Source organism: Falco rusticolus, chromosome 8, assembly GCF_015220075.1.
Source record: "Falco rusticolus isolate bFalRus1 chromosome 8, bFalRus1.pri, whole genome shotgun sequence".
Lineage (NCBI taxonomy): Eukaryota > Metazoa > Chordata > Aves > Falconiformes > Falconidae > Falco > Falco rusticolus.
The window spans coordinates 60,828,243-60,853,597 of record NC_051194.1 but is presented as its reverse complement, the minus strand read 5'-3'; the positions used below and the strand labels follow the sequence as shown (position 1 = coordinate 60,853,597).

At 40.0% G+C, this 25,355-nt stretch overlaps 1 protein-coding gene and 1 long non-coding RNA gene across 3 annotated transcripts; one reads left to right on the top strand and one right to left on the bottom strand.

Annotated features, from left to right (window-relative positions):
• Positions 1–258: 258 nt before the first annotated feature.
• On the bottom strand, positions 259–18,141 carry WDR75 (WD repeat domain 75). The gene is made up of 21 exons (XM_037396822.1): positions 18,011–18,141; positions 17,712–17,841; positions 16,768–16,833; positions 15,989–16,082; positions 15,115–15,239; positions 14,729–14,799; positions 14,059–14,175; positions 13,452–13,540; positions 12,480–12,638; positions 12,089–12,148; positions 11,883–11,998; positions 11,241–11,413; positions 10,256–10,419; positions 7,852–8,035; positions 5,935–6,029; positions 5,420–5,515; positions 4,649–4,818; positions 4,041–4,100; positions 2,783–2,926; positions 2,611–2,702; positions 259–622 (listed from the first exon to the last, which is right to left on the bottom strand). Exons 1-21 carry the CDS (start codon positions 18,094–18,096, stop codon positions 415–417), a joined length of 2,499 nt encoding a protein of 832 aa, XP_037252719.1. The 5' UTR covers positions 18,097–18,141; the 3' UTR covers positions 259–414.
• Positions 18,142–18,358: 217 nt separating this feature from the next.
• On the top strand, positions 18,359–23,539 carry LOC119152979. 2 transcript variants are annotated; one of them, XR_005105998.1, is made up of 2 exons: positions 18,359–18,618; positions 23,109–23,539. It is a non-coding gene; the product is annotated as an uncharacterized LOC119152979 (long non-coding RNA). The 2 variants fall into 2 exon arrangements; XR_005105997.1 differs by having other exon boundaries at positions 18,359–18,909.
• The last annotated feature ends 1,816 nt before the right edge of the window (positions 23,540–25,355 follow it).

Below are 25,355 nucleotides of genomic sequence, written 5' to 3'. Positions count from 1 at the left end.
TCCTGATTTCCCCTACCTAATTTTGAATTAAGTACTCTTACGAACTGACGCTGTTGCTGCTCTTGCTTTGGCAGCAGTAGCCCGGCCTCAGTGGGGGAGATTTTCAGCAGCTTAGCTGTCACTTTGCTAACCGATCACAAGTTAGATAACAAACCCAGTTTTGCTATTAGCCTTTTAACTCTTGCAAGGGGAAAAAAAACCCACCCAGAACTTAGGTGTTTTCTAAAGGGCACAGAGAATCAGCACTAGCAGCAGAACCAGCTTTCCAAAACTTTAACCCTCTCCCCTCAGTTCTCCTTTCTCATGGAAATAGAGGCTGCTAAAATTTATGGCCAAAGGACTTGAAAGCTTTTTTTGAAGAATATTTAATCCACAAAGCTTCATCTTACAATATAAAAAAAACAAGATGTCTGTTTAGAAAGCTGATATCCAGCTGTAGTCCATTTTTCTTATTTTTCGTAGCTCTTTTTCCTGGGATTTAGACAGTTTACATGTCATCTCTCCTAATAATTCCATAGGACTTGTATCTTCTTGTTCCATTTCAGTAATGTCTCTTTCTTCATCTGATTCATCCTCTGCTTTTTCACTTTCCATTTCTACTTCATCAGCAGCTACTTCAGCACTATAAGAGGAAGATGATTGGAAACAACCCAATTAATGGGCACTTTCACACACTACAGTATTGCACACTATAGGAGAGAGGTAAGTTATCATGCAAATAACAAAGTAAACATTAGATTTTGTCTTTTTTTAATCTCAGGCTACTTACAAACTACTACATTTCTCTTGCCATCTCAATGACAAGCCATTTTTCAAATAGCTGTCCTCTGTTTTAAGTAAACTTGAGGTCTGTATTTTTTTTCTCTAAACATAACACAGTGTCAGAACAGGTAGATCAATATTCTGTAAAAAGTAATAATCTCACAGTCCTACAGTATTAGAAACATTGGTCACACTGGTAGGCGAGACAATATTCAAGAAAGTAATTCTTCTCTTTCCAATCTGAAAAAGGTCACTTGGTCTTACGAACTGCTACAGTACCTAGAGTGTTACTAGAAAAGTAAAGTTTGGTTTGTTTTTTTAAACACAGGGAGGTGCTTAAAATGGCCACTCCCTTATGACTTCCAAGAGTTAAAATGTGCTAAGTAGAAAGCACACTTCCCAAGAATTATACAGAACAGTCAGCATTTACAATGTGGTAATTAATTCACATGCCTGTTGTATAAATATTTTGGATCTTATTAGGAATGACCTGCACGGCAGAACAGTACCAGTCTTCTAAAAATCATCTGCTCAAATACGAAGTATTTATCACTTACTCAATGTCAACAGTGAAACATGCATAATACCTTAATATTATACTGCCAAGGAAAATAAAATGATTTAACATTAATAAGAAAATTACTCTATACAGTGCTATATTCTTGTTATTCCAGAGCCCGATTCTACAGCCCCTATATGTAACTTCAAATGTGCAGTTGTACCAACTCCCAGTGTCAAAGTACAAACTCCACATGTGCCAATACTTACACAGCTGCTGAACTCCTGAGTTCTGCAGTACTGAACCTACATGCAACTTTCTACACATTCCTCGGATTAGATTTTGCCAGTCTTTTACTGATGTGCCAAAAAGACTTTTACTTGTGTCATTCAGTAACAAAGCTAGCAATACGGGCCAGCGCAAGGTAGCAGACCTGATTGTAGTGCTCTTGTGGCAGAATATAATGCACATGCAAAAACTACTCAAACTGGTGTCCCCCCCCCCCCCCCCCCCGCCCCGAGTAAACCCTGGCAGTATAAACCATCCTCTCACTGGTCTTTGCAAATTCAGAATGGCAGCTGATACCAATGATGTATTTTCATCTCTGGCTTGGCAGTTTCATTAGAGGCTTTAAAAAACAGACTGCACAAAAAGTACAAGCATTTAACTGGCTTCTGTGTAAGTGACAAAACATTAATCTTAACACTACAGTCACAACCCCTGTGCCTGCATTCCTTTTCTAGCAGTAGACATTGATCTCAGAGGAGCAAGCTACAATACATTAAGTACCTATCAAATGACTCCACTAAATCGGGACTAATGCATCATAAGACAAGCTTAGCCAACTGTCTTCACAGTATATGCTCATATGTTGTAGCTTAATTAGGAACAAAATTTAATCTTAACAGCTTGTTTAGAACTCATAGCTAAGGACTAACTTCTTGGTGTACCTAGAAACAGAAACCAAGAATTATGCAGGAAGTCATCATAATATCAGATAAAGCTGAGAATCTGGCATCTATCAAAAAATGGCACCAAAACCATTAAATCCCTGGAATAAAGTCAGACTCATAAAGAACATTTGAGTACCAAAGGCAACATGTTGGGTATGAGCACATTATGCTAAACAGCAGCAAAAATAACAGCAACAAACGAGCCAATCAACTAAACAGCCAGTCTGCTTACATCCCCAAACCTATGTAGTTTTAAAAACCACATCTTGCCACCATAAAGCGTTCTACTAAAATAGAAGAATGGAGAGTTGGTAAACTGTTTTTGTACTTTAAACGAGGACATACGTAATTTAAAATAACTTCAATAACTAAAGAGAGTTCTTCAATCTTTCTTACCTTTTGTTCTCTTTGGAGATGAGCAATGAATTAATAAATATAGGACAGAGGAAGGAAGCAGATGGCAAAACATGTGCTGGAGTGTGCAAAAGCTGAAAAGATAAAACAGAAGCTTTATGAAAGCCTTTGTTTGTCATGATTTTGTCTGGATGCTTACTGTAATTACTCCTACCTCTTTGACAGCAGGTGAATCTTGCTCATGCTTGTTTTGAACAACTCGTTTTCCAAGGTCTATATCCTGCTGTGATTGCTGACATCTGTGCTTTCCCAACAGCAAGCTAAATGGGGTCACAGGAAGACTTTCTTCTACTGCCAGCTTGAAAAAGGTGAAAGTTTTAAGTAAAATCTTAGTGTCACAAATCTAAGTCCTATCTCATTTTGAGTTACCAAAATTCAGAATCAACCTCTGTGACAAAACTCGGCACTCACATTTCTCTCAACTGAGACATATGGCTCTTTGTACTCATTCCCTGTCAGGCATCCTGAGAGAATCCTACGCAGAGGTAGTAAAACTCACCAGGATCTGGATCTGGATTCAAGAATGCCAGATTTTAGTTGGCTGATGAACCAATTAACTTCCAAATACGGAAGCTGGTGCATGTGTCAGAAAAACTTAAGTATGGCTTTCAGATACCACTTACAACTAAAAGGTCATTTATACCCCAGCATCATGTGCCAAGTGATTTAATTACATAACTGGAAGCAAAACATGGCAACTTCCCTTCTGGCATTTTCCTAGATCAATATACCTTAATCTGAGTACCAAAGTATTCCCCCACCCTCCAACGAAACTGATTACTTATACCCACATTCCCCCTGGATTTTGCATTAGAATGATACTAACTTCTACTTTGATCTATTTTATCTAACCAACTAAATCAATCAAGTGCTGCTGTTTTAACTCTGTTCAGGGGGTATGGAACACCACTTTGTGAATTTAAAAGATTGCATTTCCCAGACTACTTCTGCACAGAAGTACGTACTGGAATATAAATTTGAAATTCCTTCTCATTGATAAGCCACAATTGACTGGCAACTGTTCATCCTCATCAGAAAGCGCCGCTCAGGCAATACTATTTTCCATGTGTTAAAGAAACCAAGATAAGGAAAGGGCTTATTCAAACATCTTGAAAATGAGAGCAAAACCAATGGTTTTGCTTCGTTGTGTAACTGGAATCCTTTTAGAAAGGTATCATTTTTTGTTCAGGGGAAATGAGAAGAGGAAGCAGCAGCTCACTAATACTTTTTTTTGAAGGTTTTTACAAACACCAGTTCAGTCAAAAAATAAGCAAATACAGATTACTGCCCCTAAGTGCCTATGACTCCACCTAAGGATCTGGCGTGCATTTTCATGACAGAAGGGAATCTGTATCTGACAAACTGAACAACTGAATTTTCAACTGCTCTGTCAGAACTTCTGTAAGAGGTACCTGTTTGCTTGACGGTGTAAGCCTTTCTTCTAGAGACTTTGTGCTAAGCGTCATTAGCTCCTAAAATACAGAACAATGTAGCAAAGTTATAGAATGCGCACCTGCTTTCCATATTTCCACACCCTGCCTACAGAAGCTTCCAACTTGGCCCAAAAGCTTTTGTCAGTCAAGTGGAAGAGGCAAACGCACCTCCTCCTCTCTATTTTATACAGAAACTGAAAGGAAGCGGCAACAGCCTAGAAGATCTATATAGACTTTTTGGGAAAACAAACAAAAAAAGACCCCAGACCACCCACCAATGACCGCAGAAAGTGAGTATCATATGAAATGTTTGGATAACCAGCAGTAATACAGCAACGTAGGCAATGCTCCCAAATGATCTAGATTCTTGTACGAATGAGGCAGCAGATACTATTAGCAGTAGAAAACCAGTAAATAATCGATTTTGATCTTCAAAGCTTCTAATGAAGAACAAAGCATGGCTTACACTGCCTTGAAATCACAAAAAGAAACTCTTATACTCAACAGCAGAACACTGAATTTGTACCAATCCACATTCAGGAAAATACCTTTTCCCCAGGAACCACTTGCCAATCACTATTTCTTACTTGTGTATCCGTAAGAAAAAATAGTTGGGATCTTCTTAGCCAAAGGTATTTTTCTGAGCCAACTGTTTCAGGTTCATCTCTTGGAATGAAGGCAGCAAGCTGGATCTTTTCCTTACAAAGGTTCCTCTGGATATAGATTGGTCGTGGCTCATTTGGTTTAAACACAAACACTGCAAAATAAAGGACATCTTCTCGTTAAATCATGAAATTCTTACCTTCCTGGATAGCTGTCAAAGCCCTAGGTATCATAGCCAGAAAGGGCTGGACAGGATTGCCTTTAAGCACTAGTTTGCAGGAGCTATAAACGGGTAACCTTACGGCGTAACAGAAAGTACCTTTCACAGTATTCCAATCCAGAGAACATACTTGGAAACTGATGTTTCTGTGGAACAGTAGCTCTAGGAAGAGTAACCATAATTTACAGTCAAAGCTCTAAAACGTGGCTGTACAGTTCAACCATGGTTTTGCATTTACAGGAGAGGGTTAAGAACATTTAAGACCCTCACCCAGAAAGCATGGTTAACCCTGTGCTATATCCTGTACCGTAAAATAACTGTTGGACGAAAATATGGGGAGCCAACATGTCTTTTCTAATGTAACTGATTCCATATTTTGCTGCTGCTGCTGTTTTCCACAGGTGCAAACACAGACTCAAGTCTGTTTTATGGCTTTTATGGGGATGGATTCTAAGAAAACCTTTTTCTAGAAATTATGCTTTCACAGTTTTAAATTCCAATGACTATGACTTGTCAAAGAAGCCTTTGTACTTACGGCTGGACTCTTTTGAGAGCCATGAGACAGCAGCAATGTATTCTGAAAGGGGATCAGGTTGCAGAACTAAGATGTTGAGGTGGGCGCTCCATTCCACTGAAAAGCAAACACAGCAACAGCCAGACATGAAAAGGCGGCATTCAGTTCTATCCCACTACTTTGCCAAACAAAAGGTCAAATGGGAATGACACACAGGGCCTTCACCTCTGGAAGAGGAACGCGGTTTCACTTATTCCCAGATGAATAAAAATAGAGAAATACTATCAACTTCTACACGATCGTAGGAAACACTATTTGTCTCATCAGTCATTTAACTTAGAAGTTACTATGCACACGCACACAAAGCACATGCACGCTGGGCAGGATATCATCCTGACTGAAGTATGAAAATTATTATGTTTCCACAGGACATTTTGTAGTGGGTCAATTGGGAATCAAACTAGAATTATTTTAAGGTTTCATAGTAAATTCAGGTGTTAAATGTTACCACTAGCACACGTTTAAGCTGATCTTACATGCACAACTGAGTAGGTTCCAGCAACACAGAAAGCCATGATCAGTGGCACCAATAAGGTACTTGGAACATGTTAGTCTCCCAAAGCAGATGTTCCTACAGAAGTAAAAAGCCAAAACAAGTTAGTGACCTTCAGATTTCCTCCTCTTTCCTCTATGTAGCAATGATTCACAAGTCACAAAACCATTCAGTTAAAACTTAGTTCTTGTATTTAAATCGGGCTAAGTCTGCTTTTTGCTTTCACCCCTAGTGGCATGAAACTTCACATACAACCACCAGATAGGTCTGGGAGATTTAAAGTATGAATAAATCTATAAGGATTACATATTCCTATAACATTCTGATTTCAAGGAGTGATTTTAAACTCTTAAGTAAGTTACAAACCCCTAAGTAATAGTAACTGTTCACATCAAGCCTGGTAAATAAATTCCTTATGTAAAGAATCCTTACTATTGCCCTAAGCACTAGAAAGGACGGACAAAAAAAAAAGTTACAGGCTGCTCCAACTGAAGAAACTGTGACTTGTTTTCACGCATTTTAATTTCCCAGTCTCTTGTTTGAGAATATTAGAAGAGCCTTTTGATTTCTAATGCTATAGAACATTTTCAAAAAAGCTAATAAAGGGCGGAATTTCTATGTTGAAACATCGCCCTTTGAAGTTATGATACTAATACAGTCATTTAATATAGCCCTAGAGTTTCCTTTTAATGTAACATATAGTAAGGCTACAAAAGGAGTAGCTGTCCTGGGAAAAGCTTGCCACTGCACCAAGCTGTCAAGAGAAGTTTTCTGCATAGATAGTAAAGACGTGGCTTACAGATTTTCCTGCACACAAGTTTTAGAATCATGTTTCTAAATTTCTAATTTTAGAGGACCAGTATAAACAAAACTGACTTGATCACACAGAAGAAAAGATAACAAACATACACACAAGAATAAAGATTCTTCATGCCAGAATCTTTAAAATATTGTGACTGCACAATGTGTTGCTCTCCATTTTAGATGTTTCCTGGAAAGGGGTATATGAAATACCTCTAACATTACGGCAGTAATGCCTTTGAGAAGCAAGTCTGAGAAGCAGTTCGAAAAACCTCAGCACTGAAAGGGAATGCTACAGTAGGTGTGTAGCATCTTCCTGTTTCAGCAACTGTTTAGATACAGAGATCTGGCACAGAGATTAAGTAGATGAACCACTGAGGCCACCTATTGCCCCATTTTATTCAAGATTATCATAAGAAACGTGATACTTTACCTGGAACAGAAACGGCTGTATATTTGCACAGTCCAGGAAGCTCAGTATTAAGACTGCCCTATTCTCTGAGTCTCTGACATTTACCTCTACCATCGGCCTACGCCATTCCTCATTATCCTTACACAACAGAACGGTATCTAGACCTTCAGGATGTCTTTTATCATGACAGCACACAGTTTAGCATGCTGGGATAGTCTGCTAGGCAAACGTGGATTTTCCAGCAGAGGTTAGAAAGGATCAGGATATATATTTTGTAATGCAGATAACAAGGTCAATACGCCTTTATGGTTTATTGATATAAATTCTGTTTGTATGCATGAGAACATGCCTAAAGAAATAATATTTTGTATTTGTACTTTGACTCATCCCTAGATTAATGAGGAAAAAGAAGGGCTATTAATACCCTACTGCATGCCAACGATACATTGAGTACGGGAGGTAAAAAGAGTCCCAAGCAAGTAAGAAGATGAAACTGCAAAGCTCAATCTTATTAACAGGAAGCTATCAACAACCTAAAAGCCATTTTAGAGTTTTTTCTACGTATGAACTTCAGACTGTTAAATTCAACATTTATAAGAACATACACAAGGTCCTGGACTACTATGAATTGATTCTTTAAGTTCTGAGAGTTCAAGTATGACATAAAAAACCAGATGAAAAGCATACCTTATTTTTCCAGGTGGATGGCAAAACGTACACTTAAGATCCCAAGTAACTGAATCCCATACAGTGACAGTTTCTTCAAAGCTAACAGCAAGCACAGAGCCGTCTTCTGAGAAACAGCAGTTAGTAGCTTGGTAGTTGTGGTAGCTGCCTACGAAGTCACAGTTCCAGCTCACACTTTGCTGTGCTGCATTGAATAAACAGGCTAGTTAATTCAAGTCTATACACGAAGAAGAATTCAAGTACTAGGGCTGCAAAATAGGCTCAAGAGCAAGACAGTTTTGTTTCAGAAAACATACACTTCGAGGAGTACAGAGAATCTGTCCTGTTCTAGTACAAGAAACATCTAGTAGGTTATTCATTTGTCCTCAGTTTTGCATTTGAACAGTGAATCCCAAGACTGACATGGTACAACATTCACGTTTACTTTACCAACTGCATTAACTGAGGTCTCAAACAGGCAGATATTAGATAAAAGGGAAAAATAAAAAAAAGATACTTAAGTAGATTCAGCATTTAGTGTTCTGAAATATAGTGTTATTTTAAATTGGTAGCAAGAACAGGAGCATTACTGAAAATCTGAACACAGCTTGCATTTCAGTCCAACAAAACTCATGGTTCATTTACAGAAAGTTTGAAGATCACAAAGTGACCCAATCAGCATGCTTCCTTGTGCTGGTTAACCTGCCAGCGTGTCCAGCTGGGATACCTTTCCTACTGTTGATAATTACCATAAAATAAACAGAAGCGAAGTGATGTACTTACCACATAACATACATTTCCCAGTATAAATAGATTTATACAACATGTTTTTGAAACACAGGAATAGGATGAAGAAAGGAAGGAAAATAAGTTCACCCTATGCTAAGATATCCTTTATATAATGGCTATCAGTTGATGATTAAAAGACCTGCCTGTAAAAAAAAGCCAGAAACAATTCACTACTTTCAACTGCATGGCACCATCTAGAGGCACAGTGAGAGATCGATCTGCTGCAATTAAAAGCATGCCAGAGTGTATGCTACTTACGAACCAATCAGTTTATTAATATGTGCTGCACAGAAGCTGCAGCATGTCAATTCTTTCTACCTGAGCATTCCTACCCTGCCCCTGCTAGGCAAACACACCACAGAAGTCAGCACTGATTTGTAATTTTACACATGCCATGAACAGAACTCTGTAGAGTCACTTAAAAACAAATTCACACAAAAAAGACCCTGATGAGGCCAGTCAGCAGATACGATCTTGCTGAAGGAAACAGACCCCACTAGGTTTCATCCCCAGCCCACACTGTACAAGATCGAAGTATCTGTTCATTAAGATATAATCTAGGCTTAGAATCACTTACAAAAAATAAAAAGACACCCCCCCCCCCCCTTTCAGATACCATTGAGAGAGTTGCTATTAAGTAAATATATACACAAATCCTAGTAAATGGATACAAGCTTTTGTTTTTCTTCTCATGAGCAGCCACTGTTGAGGAGCGAACGGCTTGGGAAGAGAAAGTTAATTCGGCAAAGTAAGTTTGCCACATGGAAACTAGTAGCTCAAAAGTACTTTTGAACATGTTCACCTGCCCATGAAAACACAAACATGTTATCAAACAGCAAGCGGTTCAGCAAAAGCACTACCACATCTACTGGGGACATGAAAAGATAAAACACCCAGGTAGCAGGAAAGTTCCAGCTCACTTAAGTGTGCCTGGCACTGTAGTAATAATTAAGTAAAAGGAAATGAAGAAGCAGAAAAAGTCTTGCATTTCACGTGCAAAGGCATACAGGGTAATACAGCTCCTTCAGACACTCTATTTAAAATAAGTGAGTATCAGCATGCATTTTGAGAGGTGAAATTGCGTTACTTAAGTATCTTGGAAATGGATCCTAAATATCCATTCTAGGACTTTCAAATATCTATGGGTAAGAAGGATGTTCAAAAAATGAACTCTGAAGTGGTGGAGCAGCGGAATGGCAAAGTGCTATTATTATATATTGAGTCAACTGAAACAGAGTAACACATTTCTGCATCCTGCTCCTTTGAGCAGAAGTCTCAAATAAAAAGACTACCCAGATGAATGACAAAACATCCATTTTCCCAGCATGGACAAATCATTACTACAAACAATCCTTTAAACAATAAATACAGGTTGTCACAGCCTTCTGCAGCAGGCTTGGCAAGGTCTTTGCTATTTCAGGAACCTCCATATCAATCCATAATACTGCAAGAAACCTACAAGAGAACTCCATCACAGAGGATGCTCAGGAGAACACAATACTTCATTCATCAGCAGAAACAGGTAAATGCATGCGACTAAAGGGCCTAGTTCTGAAAGGATGAAGTTAGGGTCAGAAATTCTATAGCATGTTATAATGTGGCAAGTAAGAGTAAGTTACGTTTTGACCATATTTACCTTCTGGATCAGTGTCTTCTACCATCACCCAGACTTTAAACACGCAGTCTCTGCCAGCTGTTACCAGTATCAGAGAGTCATCTTCTAATTCATCCATGTCACGAAAGCACATGTCTGTTATGTGGTCCTCATGGGGCATATTTATTCTAGTGTTCAGCTTAAAGCTGTAGGAAAAGAAAACAGAAGCTTGCCATTTTATTTCATTTGGAACTTGGGGAAGATTTCAGTCCAAGATGATTCTGGAAGGGGGGGGTGGGGGTGCAGAAGAGGAATCAAAGTAACTTCTGTCTAATTAGACAGCTACATGGTATCAGACCAGATTTCCTTATCACTTCCATACAGCAAGAGAGATTGTAGGCCAGCACTGAGAAAGAATTATCACTAAGCAAGGATCACTCTCAAATATTCAGCTTGAACTCTGGGTAGTCTTTCCAGCACTTAGAAAATCAGTCACATAGCTACTACACAGATCAGCTTTATTTTGCTTTGTTTCTTCTTCAAGACAGTAACAATTTATAGTAAATTCTTCTTTTTTAAACAAGAAAATAAGGGAATGTGTATGAACCAGATGCATATGTTAGCTAAAGAAAAGACACATAATCAACAATAAAGACATAATCTACGCTAGAAGGACTAATCAATTAATGGTGGATTAGACACAAGTTGGGAAAACTGAACAAGTTATACAACCATTCCATCAAGTCCATAATTTTTAATACGAAGTAAACGTGAACTTAATTCCCATGGTTAAAATAGCCTGTGTAAGTAAATTAGGTTCACAGCAATTATTTTCAATCTGTATTTATGTCAGCTCTGTGTGTGGTTTCAGATGCGTGTAGCATGCATGGCAAACTCTCACCAGAGTCTTCCCTAGATTTTTATTAGTTGACTGGAAAACCTCTGCCTTTGCAAGACAAAGTCTGTACAGACATTTGTGCGATACTTTAGATTTTGACACCCAGAAGGCCAGCTCTGTTACCAGTACCTTTGTGTTTCTTCATCATAGAACCACAGCTTCAACTGTAACTCAGGGTCGGTTACTTCGTCTCTCTCCTCTACTGTTGCCAACCACTTGCCTTGTGCACTAAACGCAACTTTTACCAAGTCAGTTTGCTTCAAACCTGCCTGATGAATGTATTGTCGTTGCACAATATCCAACTGCAAAACAACAAGATGAAATTTAGATTTCAAAATTCAAGCAAAGATTTAGAGGTATCATTTATAAAACCATGGAGAAAGGATGTTCTGAAAGCACCAATTAGGACTGACTGGGCTGTGGCATAAAGAAAAATGCGGGGAAAGCATAATTAGGGCATGTACATTCCACAATAATGCCAAGTGTAGAAAAGAAGGAAAAAAGAAATATATTTAAGAGGGAGCTTTTCCAGAAATTTTTGACATTTAACAGGAGTAGCACAAGTATTTACTCAACTATCAAAGTTTAACTATGCTTAACAAGTAAAAGAAGCTGGCAATAAAGCCAAAACCATCTCAGCTTGGAATCCAGTCTCAGGGTAGAGCCGCTGGCTTTTTTCCTGCTTGCCAAATTAAGTTTTCAAATAAATTCTGATGCGTAACTTACTTGACTGAATAAGTTAAAAATTTAGGACAAGCCCATGCAACTTACACTGAACAGCTGTTGGTCACTTTGGAGACAATAGAATTGCAAGTGGCCAGGCTCTCCATTCAGGACCAAAGCCTTGGTTCTAGGATCAACCACTAGACCTGTCTTGACATCCGTAGCTGGAAACAAGAATCAGATGACAAATAACCTAAGACTGAAAGTGACATATTCTACCCTCTTAAGTGGAAGATTAGTTTTATCGCACTTACTTTTGATTAGCCCTTGAATACTTTTGGAAAATCTTAGGTTGCTGTTGATTATTGTAATTCCTGAAAAGAAAAGCAAATAAAGGCTTGCAAAAGGCTTCTGCAATGTAACCACATCCCATGGTGGGGAAGGGACCTTAACCAACTGTACTTAATCCTATAAATGTATCTTTTCTCAATTTATGACACCCTCACATCAAGGTGGAAAGCCAAGTTACAGCAGTCGCCACGCAAATGCACAGACCGACGACAAAGCAAAAGATCACTTCAAGCATCTGCGCTTTCAGATCAATATTGAACTTCTATGTCTAGTTAATGAATCTAAAACTAACAAAATGAAGTTATTTGCATTCCATTTTGCATTAAATGATACTTAAATTATGTATTGGCTTACTGTTGTCTGTATGCAAGGTGCAACAGAGTGCACCATCAGATGACATGGAGATGTACTCAATAGGAGATCCCAAACGGGGAAGGAAATCCTTTCGACAATCTGATCCATTGTGCCACAGAACTAGAACAGATTCAACTCCACCACTCAGCAAGCTGGTTCCTTTTCCGGTAATGAAAATACAGTTATAGGTTTTGGTTAAGAAAAAAAAAAGTATCATCAGTTTACAATGACAGGCAACCGCAGGTTTCTCAAAAACCTTTCTTAAACTGTCACATACAAAGCAATTATTCCTCATATCCAAGTGTGGACAACACAGGTATGTTTCTCATTACCCCACGTTAAATTGCTGGACACAGGAACAAGAATTTGTGCCTACAATAAAATTTAAACAATGCCTTGGGAGTAGTAAATCCCACTACTTTCTCAGTGAGCTGAGTATTCTTGTTAGAATACAGCTGATTTGTTCTCCTTCTATCAGAAGTACTTTGCAGCAAGAAGTATCCTAAGGAGAATAGTTCAGATCACGCAATTCAGATATAAAAAATGAACTATATTTTTGCCACTAGGTTTGAGCTTGGACAAGGCTGGCTTGTTTTATTTGGATGCAAGTAAGACTGGCAAGAATTCATCAGTGTTACTGATGAAGGGGGCGGGGAGCAGGGCAGGAGAGTAGAGATGAGGGGAAATAGGTAAGGAGGGGCTAAATTTTATATTCTACCACAGAAGGTAGATATTTGATGTTATGAATGCCAATCAAAATATATCAAAAAATAAACAGCTGCTTCCATTTTTGTTTCAAGTCCTTCCTGGACATATTTAATATTCTAGAAATTAATCTGTTAGTACGTGGACAAAATTGAACTTAGCCTATTGATTTTTCTGTCCCTGCTCCAACTCTTCAACTTTGAGAGGGTTGGTTTGTTTGTTTGTTGGAGGTCTTTTGTGGTTTGCAGTTTTTGGCTTTTTACTCACCCTCTATAGAAAAAGCTAGATCCATGACAGTATCATGATGCCAATGCAGTGTGGAAAATGTGTATTCTTTCTTGTGGTAGAAATTCCTCCTATGTGGGGAGCACACCATCAGCAACACAGCAAACAAAAAGAAATACTGAATTAAATCAAGTACACCATCCTCTCCTCTAACTTCCAGTTTCTTGCGTGATCAAGTGATGCAAAGGGAGGAACCATGCTAGCAGGTTTTTGGCGCCTTCTCAGCGCACACTGCGCATCTTGCTGAGCAACTCAGTGCTGTAGAGCAACTTGGCAAGCATATTGTTCTTAACCACACAATCCCACTAGTGTGCTCTCTCTAGGACTCTACTTGCCCATAAGGAGGTACTTCAGCTGCTCCTGCATTACCTTTTTCAATGGAGCACAGCTTAACAAGAGTATTTTCCCATTTGACATTAAACTGAAGTTAGCCAGTACAGTAGCTTCATGGCACTTGCCCTTCTTTGCCATTTTCAGAAGTCATAATAAGCAATGCTAAGGATGAATTAGACTGCTTTGCTCAGGTTTCACTTAATTCCTATGGTTACCTAACTTTACAGGCTACACGGCTGAATTAAAATGCACATACCAGAGGCGAATCTTTCCATCAGCATGGCCAGTTGCAATACAATCCTCCGTAGGATGGCATGCTACGCAAGTGAAGTGATTGTTTCCACCTTTTGTCTTCATTGCACTTAAAGAAAATCTTCAAGAATTAAGAAAGTAACTTTAGTTACACAAGTTGGTTGCTGTTTTTTAAACAAAGCTTCAAAAGGATCATCTAATGCACATAAAAATAATTCTGGCCAGCAAAATTAAACATCTCCAAGTTGTTACAGTTACATGCACCTTCCAAAAAACAGAGACAGACTTATTTTTCTCTTTATTTCATTAGTTCTTTGCCTTCAGCCAAGCCGTAAGATTTTTCCTTTTTTTTTCTCTCTCTCCTTCCACCCCTGCTCTGCCCTCTGCCCTTGTTTTGGCCCTGACCAAACTATGTCACTTGTTTCAGTCCAGCATCAGCTTAAGCATTTCCCTGAAAAAAACTATATGCCCGAGCTGAAAAGATGAGCTACCAATACCAATGCAGCATCTCACTGTCTGCCTCTACGGGAAACTTCTTGTATAGTGACCACATCCCCTCCTGCATAAAACCAAATAGTTGCTGACACATACAAATTACTATGTGCACACATCACCAGAAAACCAACCTTTACGATATATCAGACTGAATCAATACCAGACATTTTCAGTCTTACCTGTTCAACTGTTTCTGTTTGAAAAAATAAACTTGGAGATTAAGGTCCTTCACTGATGCCACATATTCACCCTGTATAACAAAACAACAGCTTAGGAGGTACAGTTTATGTTCTTACACATGAAAGAAAAACAAATAAAATATGTTTTGCTACAAAGTATTTAAAAATAAGCTGATGTTAAGTAAATATTTACCTATTGTAAGTGCTGTTGTTTCTTTTTCTTTTCTTTAGAAAAATAAACCTAAGTCTTACACAGAACCATTTGTTTCAGTGCTGCTGTGCTTATATAAAAGCATAAACAGCATACAGTTCAGTGGGAGAAAAGAAGCCCAACCAACCAACACTCAACAGAAGGAAAAAAGAACAAAACCAAAAGGTGAACATACTTCTCTCCCAAATGCAATAGACTTCGGTGATGCACCCACACCATGCAAAACCACTGACAATTCCTTGGCTTCCAGATCTTGGCCCGCTGCTTTTGTCAGCTTAACTGAGACCAGTTGGAATGTATCTGACCAAAGAAAAACCTGTTATCAAAAGGTTTTTTATGAACAAGTTTACATACGCCCCTTACAGAGGAGATTTACATCTCTTCTACCTTAAAACTAACATGTTAGTACCTTCCAATATTTTAATGACTTTGAAAAAGTTTGTAATACCTTTCAAAAACAATAACTGTTTCAAATATTTTGATTCAGACAACATTACTGAAGATTGAGGACTAGATAGTGGACACCAGTGTAACTGTAAGCAGAAACCAAGCAAAGCTGCATAATATTTGCTCTTGCTCTGAAGTGACATTTGTAGCAATACAGTTAAAAGTAAGGTCAAGCTATGTTTGTATTTATGCCAGACAAAATTCTAGGAAAAAAATCTAGGCATGCTGTTAAATAGAACAAGTCTATTTGAGTTAACAGTGCTTAAGGTGGAAGAGCAGTTTGAAGTACTGTAGCATACCCTGTGCCATGGTAAGCACTGCTTAAAGATTTATTGCATCTACATCAGATACATGCAGCACATGCTTCAAATGTGAAGATAAGCACTCCTCTAATTTTTTTTTTTTAAAAAACAGATGTCCTAGAATGAAAACAGAAAAAAGGCACAAAATGCAGGACTGCAGACATCTGTCACAGGATTTTAAGAAATATTTTCAAAATTAATAAATTAAAGCACGTCCTTGCCACATACCATCCACTGACATGACAGTAGCTTAGACACAGAATTACTTAGATGGCAAGGAAGACGCTGATCATACTGTACCTCTTTCACCACTCTTTGGAATGACAACAAACACTGAGTCCTCAGAACTCGCAAGTGCGTACAGTGCCAGAAGTTTGGATCCTACAGTGAAAGTCTGAAAAAAAAAGACAAGACATGGACTTCAACAATTATTACAATGATGTGTATGGCTTTCAACAGTGAATAATGTTAAGTTTTTACAAGAAGGAAAATACACGTGCTTTGAAGAAACCTCGACAGATCAATTAAAATATTCAATTCTAAGACAAATAAAAAGACCTTTATTCTATCAAGGACTAATACAAACTTTATAACAGTACTGATAAAATATGAGACATCAGATTTACAGAAAAATCTGAAGTTGCCTTACCCCTAATACAAAGCAGAAGGCCCATCTATAGGAAAGGGCCTCTGTTTAGCAGAAAACGGGAGGAACAGGGCAGTTTGCAGCCCGTATTTTCAAGCCATTGTATCGATTCCTACTGGCACATCACAAACTGCTGCACACTCCCTACGAGCTACACTGTGCAGCAAGTAGCAAAGTTAGCATGTCAACACAGATCCCATCTTTCTCCCCAAAAGATGTTGCATCAGCATGAATTTCTGCAGTGACACGCACATCAGTTGCTGCATTTTACTACTGCCATGCATTGGTGGTTTTCAGGCTGTGTTCATGGCAAACCAACACGTCTCAGACTAATTTGTGCCCATTTGTAGCAACTGCTACAGCAAGCCTTATTCCACTAACAATGGGTCAAGAATAATTTTGACAGGTGTTCAACAGGTATAGCTCAACATACTTTAATGGGAATCCCATCCATGAAGTCCCACAGCTTAATGCTGCCATCAAGAGAGGAAGAATAGAGCTGAGGGGAAAAAAAAGGGGAAAAAAAAGTAAGTTAAAGTAATGCATCAAAGCCAGCTTTTATATAAAATCACAGCTTACAAGTTGAAGGATTGATCAATGGAACTGCGACTCTGAGCAGCTGAATCATCAAAAATACAGGACCCATATCAGCTCTGTACTGCCTTCAAAGAAAGTGCAATGGAAATACAACACTATTATTCTAGTTTGAAATCTACATTTTCATGAAGTATGAAAGAAACGGGTGTTTGGGCTTAATAACTTGAGACTTACAGAGCATGCACAGATACCCATCATGCGAACTTTTATTAACATTTGCATCATTGATAATATGCTGATGCAGTCTACTTTGGCAAGTAATCAAGTAATTATTGTTTCTAGATAGACAACAAAGAAATTCCAGGCAAACTGAGACCCAGAGCCACAGCAGCAGTGAACAGGGAAGGCAGGCTGCCAGTACGAAGCTAGCCACTGGGCAAACTTAACGGATTTAGTCAAATCTGCATCTGTAGCAGCAAATGGACTGGGGCAAACACCAACCACAGCACGGGTTGCTGATTTTCTCACATGCCTTTCCCCCCTTCAATAATGAAAAGGGAATTTTGCTGACATTTCAATTTTGCTGTCATTCCATTCAACAAGTATTATCCACATGGTGTTTCACGTTTTTACTTGTAAAAAACAAGATTCAAAGTTTACCCTCCCAGGAAGACTTTTGGTGAAACATTATCTCAACAGTGCTATAACCGCCTCCAGCTCGTCCTCCCATTCCAGCCAACCCCCAAACACCCGGGACAGCCCCCGCGGAGGCACTAAGCTCGGCCGAGGGGCAGGAGCACCCCCAGCACCCCCCCGGCCCCGCGGCCAGACCCCCCAGACCTGCATATGGTTGTGGGGGTTGAGCTGGATGCCCGTCACCAGGCCGGCGTGGCCGCCCATCAACCGCAGCGTCTCCTCGGTGGCCACGCAGTACATCTTCACGAAGTCGCCGGAGGCGCACAGCAGGTACCTGGCGGGGGAGCAAAGCCGTCACCGCGCCGCCCGCGGGGGAAGGGGCCCAGGCACGCCCGGCGAGCGGCAGGCCGCAGGGACCCCTGCCGGCTGTCGCCCCCGCCGCAAAGCTCCGGATCCGCCCCCCCCCCCCAAGGGTGGCAGGCTCAGGGCACGGCCCCACTTGCTTGGAATCGGCGGAGAAGACGGCCCTGGCGCCGTGGAGGGTGCTGCCGCCGCATCGCACCACGCGGAGCGTGGCCGGCGCCACCATCTTGCCTCAGCGAAACCCCCGACCTTTCACCCCCGCCCCGGCGAGCGCGGCCGCTCTCGCCCCGCGTTCCGCCGCGACTCTATGGTGCCCGCGGCTCCCCGGCCAGTTCCGCCCGCCACCGGCATGGCGGCGGGGGCAGGCTCGCGCGGGCGCTGGTTGGCTGCTGGGCTGTGGCGCGCGCAGGGCGGGCCGCTCGTGCGCCCGCGCGGCGTCTCAGGGCCGGTAATGGCGGGGCTGCGTCCTCCGCTCAGCGGCCGGGAGCGCGGGGGGCCCGGGGCCGGGGCCGGGCTTGGGCTGCCGCTGCCGCCTCCCGAGCTTAGCCCAAGTCTCCAAGCTCACAGATCTGCTCGGGGCCCCGGCGGTGGCTGCTGCACCGGCGCGGCAAGGGCTGCCCGGCGGCTGCAGGGGACAGCAAGCCCTCAGGCCGCGTCAGGGATCGCGCGGGTACCATAGCGTGAGGGGAGAAATGCCTAATTCCCTGGCTAAAAGCAGGCAGAAAGGCTGTGCAGAAGAGATAGTTAGGTACGCTTTGTTAAAACGCCAGTTATTCCCTGGCTGGAACGCATTGTGAGTTCGCCGAGTTAACTGAGGACATAACGTTCTTATGTCTGAAGGGAAACTGTCAGGCGCAATCTGAACGTCTGCAATAAGGCATGATTTATGCTGTCTGGGCCCTGCACTTCTGCTTCAGAAATAGTGACGGTTCTTGCACAGCTGTGTATTTTTGGCTGCTGTTTACACCACTGAAATAAAGTGAGGATTGTGCCGGGAAAGTAGTGCACACATTGGGGTATCACGGTTGTAGGGAACCAGGTAAGGATGTGCGAGAGCATAATGCATCCAGAAACTTGGCTCCTAATCTCAAGTACTTTAACAATTAAACAGTGTGTGCCTTCTGAAGTAGAGAGCAGAATTTACAACTTCTGCCTAGTCACGGTGGTTGGGCTGAGCAGCTGTGTTGTTCTCTCATTCTGGTGAATATTTTAGAAAGTGAAGGCAGGTGCTTAAAGCGAAGGTAGTGAATTCATATGTTAAATTTCCTCTTTGGGGAATATATTTGAGGGGAAATCACCTTATTTTCCTTCCTGTGGTACACAAAACCTAGCATCTCATTTACCGAAAGGAAATTTACCAGGGCAGAGGTTATAACTGAGGGACACATGGCGTTATGAGAAGCCCCTACAGTGCTGCACGTTAGTAGTTTTCTTTTTCATGTTGGGAAAGCGTCTCTTCCTAGAGAGGAAGACTGGTTTGTAATGGGACCGTGTCCCCATGGCCATGATTCGTGACTACCGTGAGCACTAGAGGGTGCCAGAGGAATGTCTGCAACATCCTGGTGCCAAATATCATCATAAAATTATTTCAGCTAGTATTTTTTATTTGACATATGTAACTCAGACTAATAATTTTGTCAAAGAATTTTTGTTTTGAGACATCTCTGTATCGAGGGTCTAAGTTAGCATATGTCAAGAGTGAGTAGAGGCAGGCTTTATAAATGGAAATTTGAATTTTGATAGTGATTCCAGAGTTGGCCTTTTAAATAATTTCATCCCTGTGTATGCTTTGGTCTCTGGTAAATTGTGAAACAGAGTACTTGTTATACTTTGAGTTTAATTTTAAATATTTGATTTTGAATGTAGTGTTCTCTTTTGGAGGTTAGAAGAATATTTAATACTACTGAGTTCTTGATTATAATGTCATGTGATAATGGTTTGATTTTATAAGTTCTTTAAGTATCTTGGAAATACTGGCTGATAAGTACTCAAATTTTTGAAGCATATTTAGTTTGTCAGTAGAGCTGGTTAGAATTTTTGTTACCAACACTTTCTGATAAGGAGATATCAGTTACCTAGTAGGGAGGTAATGACAAGGTGAGAAGCCTTGCAAGGAAGCAAAACTGAAAACTCATATTAGAATTTGCCAACATGGATTTCACATAAATTTCTTCCCTTTTCATGAATTTCTTGATATTTTAATATTGTTTTTAATGGGAAAAAAGGGAATAGGCTTTGTTGTCTGGCCATTTCTAGTAGTTAGTAATCTCTTCCTTTTATGGAAATAGAAAAAAGCATAATGTAAAAGGCCAGCAGAAGCTCACCTTGTGGTGGTGTAGATGAGCCTGACCTCTTCTTCCTTCACTGGATTGTGCCTTTCCTCTTGGAAAGGACATTCTGTGGAGACGAGGTACCAACTGAACATACAAGTACAGCTGTGCTTTTGTATACACAGGTTGTGAATAGTCTTCTAGCCTATATATGGGACTTACTTACGGTCCTGTATATGTGTTGTCCCATATGGCAGTTTTTAAAAGCTGTGCATCATCTGCATTTTATGCATCTGTATGTGCTTTATACCAAAGCAATCACAGAAGAGTCAGGGATTCAACTGAGCCAGCAAGCGCCTGGTAAATAAAGTGCCAGGAGTGTCTTCCAGATTGACCCAATAGAGAGAGCGGAGCCAGAGTGTTAATCCATATGCATTTTAAAGCTTGTTTTTGCTCAATGAAAAATAGCTGTTATGTTGTACAGTTCTGTGATGGCAGTGCCAGTCAAATACAATTGTTACTAACTGCTTATTGCTAGCAGCCAGATGTAGAGGTGCAATGCTGGTTTTGTATTCTGGCATCTCTCTGCTATTCTGGTAACAAAAAGAAGCTCTGAATAAATAAGTCCGTTATAAGCAGCCATGACATTAAATTACTTTAAATTACTTTATTGATAAGGTATTGGCTACTGCTGGATATTTTTTCCTTTCCACAAAAATTAAAACAGGCAACTTGTAACTTCCTAAAGAGATGCTGAGTATCCCAAAGATACCCTAGTTAGCAAAACAGAGCCTATATTTTTAACTTTTTTTGGAACTGAAACTGGTCTGTGCAGAGAATGTGCTATAAAAAGGCAGACATACTGTAAGAATATATTATTTTGCATGAAGATCTTGCTTCAAGTTTTGTTCACTTTAAATAGTGGCTTTTAGTAAGCAAAGATACAGTTTGAGAGGAGTGGGGATCAAATGAGCCTCGTGAGCTTATTTACCTCAAGCAGCTGCTGAATCTCTACTGTTCCCTGTTCCATAATGGCTTTGAAAGTTGGTGGTTTGTTTTTTTTTTTACCTCCTTACCACTGGCAAAGGAGGCCAAGCTTTGTCCAGCCAGGGAAGGAGAGTACTGCAGTATTTACAGAAAGATTCTGGATTAAATGGAGAGACTCTCAGTCCTTTAGAAACTCTGTGCGTGTAGTCTAACAAATGTTCATGGCCTTGCCTCTGGTACAAACAAGCTGTAACTCTGCATTACTGTGTGTAAACAGTGTTCTGCTGCTAGTGTTCCCAGCCACAAAGTACTGGATTGTAAGCTTTACTGTTCTCTTGTTCATCTGACCTGTGTTACTTTTCCACTACTGATAATCCCTCAGTTTTTTTAAATCCCATCCCATTCCTGTTGAAAGCAGCAAGAATAGGGTCCAGCAGTGGATTACGTGCTTAGTGACTGGCAGGCCAAAGAGACTGGGGTCTGGGTGCAACTTCTAGTGTCTTGGTGAAAAGTTGCACTGTAAAAAATTGGAACCCATGAATAAAAATGGTACTTTTTTGCATTACTTAATTTGGATTAACCGTCTGCACTACTTTTCCAGAAGCAATTCAGAAAGCAAGCATAGACTCTTATTTTTTTCTGTATTTTCATTATTTACTTAACCATCTCTCTTTAGGATTTTTTTTTTTTTATCTTTAATGGCAGAAAACTCTGGGAGGGGCCTCAAAGATTGATAGATAAGATCAGTGAGGGTGATGCTTCAGAACTGATGGGAGTCCTTTCCCAAGTAATGTAATACAATGGGTCAGGTCATGACCCACTTTCCCTCTTCTGATATTGAAGCTTGCAGGGTTTACCTGTTTTTTCCCTCTCACACACCTGTTTCTCATGAGAAATGTATCCTCTGCTTTCTTCCTGCATTTTGCACTGATGTTTCTTTCATGCCTTGGCATTTGTCTGACACACGTAGGCTGATGTTTGCTGAAGGGTATGTACCCTTTCCTATTTACAGGTCTCCTCTGAGGTAAACGATGCCAACAGACCTCTTTAAGTATATTGATGTTGGGGTAAAACTAATTTCCCAAATTATTTCCAAGGGCCAAGTGATGCCTATTAGGTTTGGGTTTTTCTCTTGCAGCGGCTGTGGAGTGGATTTTTTTTCAACGGTTGTATTGAGTTTCATAGCAGGGAAAAATCTTTTGTTGCCAAGTGGTTGTTAACATCATCTCTACTGGCAGAAGGATGTTGGAGGGGAGAGTGAATCCAAATTTACTCTTTATTTCAGAGTTGTGTCTTTTAATGTACAATGTTTTTATTATTCTGATTAAATGTTGCTGCTTTAAGTAGCAGAAGAAAAATAAAAACCTCATACCATGATGTATTCCAAACTGGGGCTTTTTAGCTACTAGGAACAACAGTTGGTCATCACAGAATAGCTTTGTATTTTGAAGTCTATTGGACTGACAGAAATTAACAGGAGAATACCTCCTAGCTTACATGCAATTAACAGGTTAGGTAAATGTGTGCAGTGTTGTTTAGGCATGACACCCTCCAAAATCTCTCCTGCCTAACGCAGACACAGTTGCTCAGCTGTACCACTCTATGCCTGTTCTTTCAACAATCTGAATTCATAGGCAGTAATTATAACTAAAGGATCTTATAAAATGGTATGCACATATCGATCCATTACATACTTTACACACCCTTTCCCAGTTTACTAGAACTTGGTAGGTGGTGGAGCGAAGATTGTGTTTATGTTTGTTGCCTTTAGCGATTGTTGCTAATGCTTTGTAGCTTTTAGTGGCACATATTTTTTCTGGAGGCTGCATGCTATATTGGCACAGTGTGCTCCTGATACACGCGGTGTATTTGCAGGGCACTGACAGAGTAAAAAGTTCATAGTAATGAACTCCAGCTGATTTTGTGACTTAGAAGGAAAGTACTGGTCCAATGAACTAACTGTAGTGCCATATTTTTGCAGGCAGGAGTAGCAACATCCTTGCTGTCTTCAAATGACACAGATGATGGCAGGTCTTATTGAAGGATCCCAAGAGGAATATTTGGATAAACTTCTGGACTTATTTCATGACAGGCTAGAAATGTATTCCTGCAGAAAGTACCTAAGTTGCTAAAAACCATACGTCTGGTCCATCTGGAGCAAACACTGTAAAAGAAACCTACCTTCAGGAATTAAAGAACTGTTGGAGTTTATAAGGTATTTGTTACAATTTATAATTAGTTAAATGGAGAGAAAACACACTGTGGAATGAAAACATTTATTTGGGGTACCTTGGTGTTCATGAACACTTAAGCCAGCCTACTGTTCCAAATGATACTTCATCTAGTTTTGCTCTCTTTCTGTTGGACTAAAATGTTTCACTTTTACGAATAAACACCTCAGGTTGTACTGTTGGAGGACATCTGTGTGAGTTTATGCCAATTAAAATTCTTTGGACGTTGTAGTAAAATTAATGTTAATTTGATTTACCTGGTTTTTGCATACGTGTTACTCCTGAGAGAGAGAAACTTCCTGAGATACCTGTTCCTCTAGATCCTTTCCCTCCAAATTGTTTAATTGGGATATTTTGCTTATTTGTGCTGGTTCTGTTTCTTTTTCTCTTTCATTTCAATACATTCTCCTGTCTTGACTATGTATTTAAGTCATGCCTTGCTCTTGGTAAATTAATACATCCTCAAGCTGTTACGGTTTCCATGGCAGACTTCAGCTTGACCTTATTAATTTTTTTCCACCCTCTTTGAAGGTAATTAATCTAAATTCTTGTGGTCTATTCTGTGTAGTTTCACTTCAGGATCCGTAATAGGCTTTGCATTGTCTTCACTGCTATTCTGCTTGTAAACTGCAATAAAACTGTGTGAAATGTGTTTTTGTCTGAAGCCCTTTGTCTTTACTGTGCTACTGCTACAACCTTGCCTGCTTTCATATCCAAATTATTTTCTTCCAAATTTCAAAATTTGAGTAGTTTCCTGAGCATTATCAGAAGAAAAGAAGCTGACACTCCCTAGCAGTTGCCTCTGTTTCTGAAGAAAAATGCCCCAACACATTGCACAAACTAGTGGATAGTTTGTCCTGCTGTTTTGCAGCCTTAGTAGATGTCTAGGTAGCTAATGTCCTTTAATTATCAGTTATATTGACATATGCAGGTCTTTCCTATTTCAAAGATGATTAAATAAGATTTATCCACAAACGTCAAATACAATATTTTGCCTCCACTCTTCCCTAAGACTTGCAGCTGTCATCATTTAGGAGAACTCACGGTTACTGGCTGTGAAAGGCCAGACAGAGCTCCTGCCAGAACCATTAAAATCTTCTCTTTGGTCAGCCAGCAGACTAGCTGTTGAGCTATTTGAGGCCCTCCCTTCCCCCAGAGACTAGGTTTGTTGTTAATGCAGTGCTCTGTGTGGAGGAGAAAAAGGAGTCAGAAATGTTTAGTCTCTTACATGATGGTATAGGAGGAACTAAAGTACTTGGCTGGCAAGGCAGAGAGTTTGATAAGTACTCGGTTTCTTTATAAACTGTATTGTTTGTTAGCCACATGATGACTTCTGTGGAATCTGTGCTTTTAAGTATCAGATCAGAGAAGCAGGACCAAAGTTAGTTTGCAGTGTTAAATAATCTTGCCCTAGAGGATGTGTAGCTTTTGAAATATCCAAAATAATCTAGGTTGTCAAAGTAAAATAGCAAAGGTATTTGCAACTGACTTTTTGTGGCTAAATTTTCTTCCTCTATTGAGCAATTATGTCTGTAGACAAAAAAAAAATAAAAAAATCCTGAGAGCTCCACAAAAGAGTGGCTGCCAAATACAACAAAGGTTTCCTGTACAAATCTAGAAAGCCAGGCTTCAGTCGGCCTTATGGCAAATGCTGAAATTTGCTTACATCTGCATTTTGTTTGAATGAGTGTGCTTCAGGCCCACGGAAGGAACTGTTAACTTTCTGGATTATGAGTTTTCAATTTAGATAAAAAAAAAACCCAAAAGGCAAATGGTGTAAGAGAATACCATATTAAATGGTTTGAGTGAAATTTTGTACAGCTTATTTTTACTTGGATGCTGCTATTTATTGCTAAGACCCCACAAGCAAAGAACTGTAATGCTAAAACATTTCTATGGACAGTGCAGCAGGTTCTTCCTATTTTCTGTTACTTGAAGCTGATTGAATGTTTACTGATGAAAAGTAATTTCTGAGTGTCACTCTTACAATGTTGTAA

Bases quoted from the DNA above. Each gene is read 5' to 3' on its own strand.
- WDR75 (XM_037396822.1), bottom strand. From the start codon at position 18,096: ATGGTGGCGCCGGCCACGCTCCGCGTGGTGCGATGCGGCGGCAGCACC. The intron at 13,541-14,058 runs GTATGTGCATTT...CTCCCCACATAG, and splicing joins GATGGAAAGATTCGCCTCTG to GAGGAATTTCTACCACAAGA. The intron at 6,030-7,851 runs GTATGCTTTTCA...TTACTTCTGTAG, and splicing joins CATCCACCTGGAAAAATAAG to GAACATCTGCTTTGGGAGAC.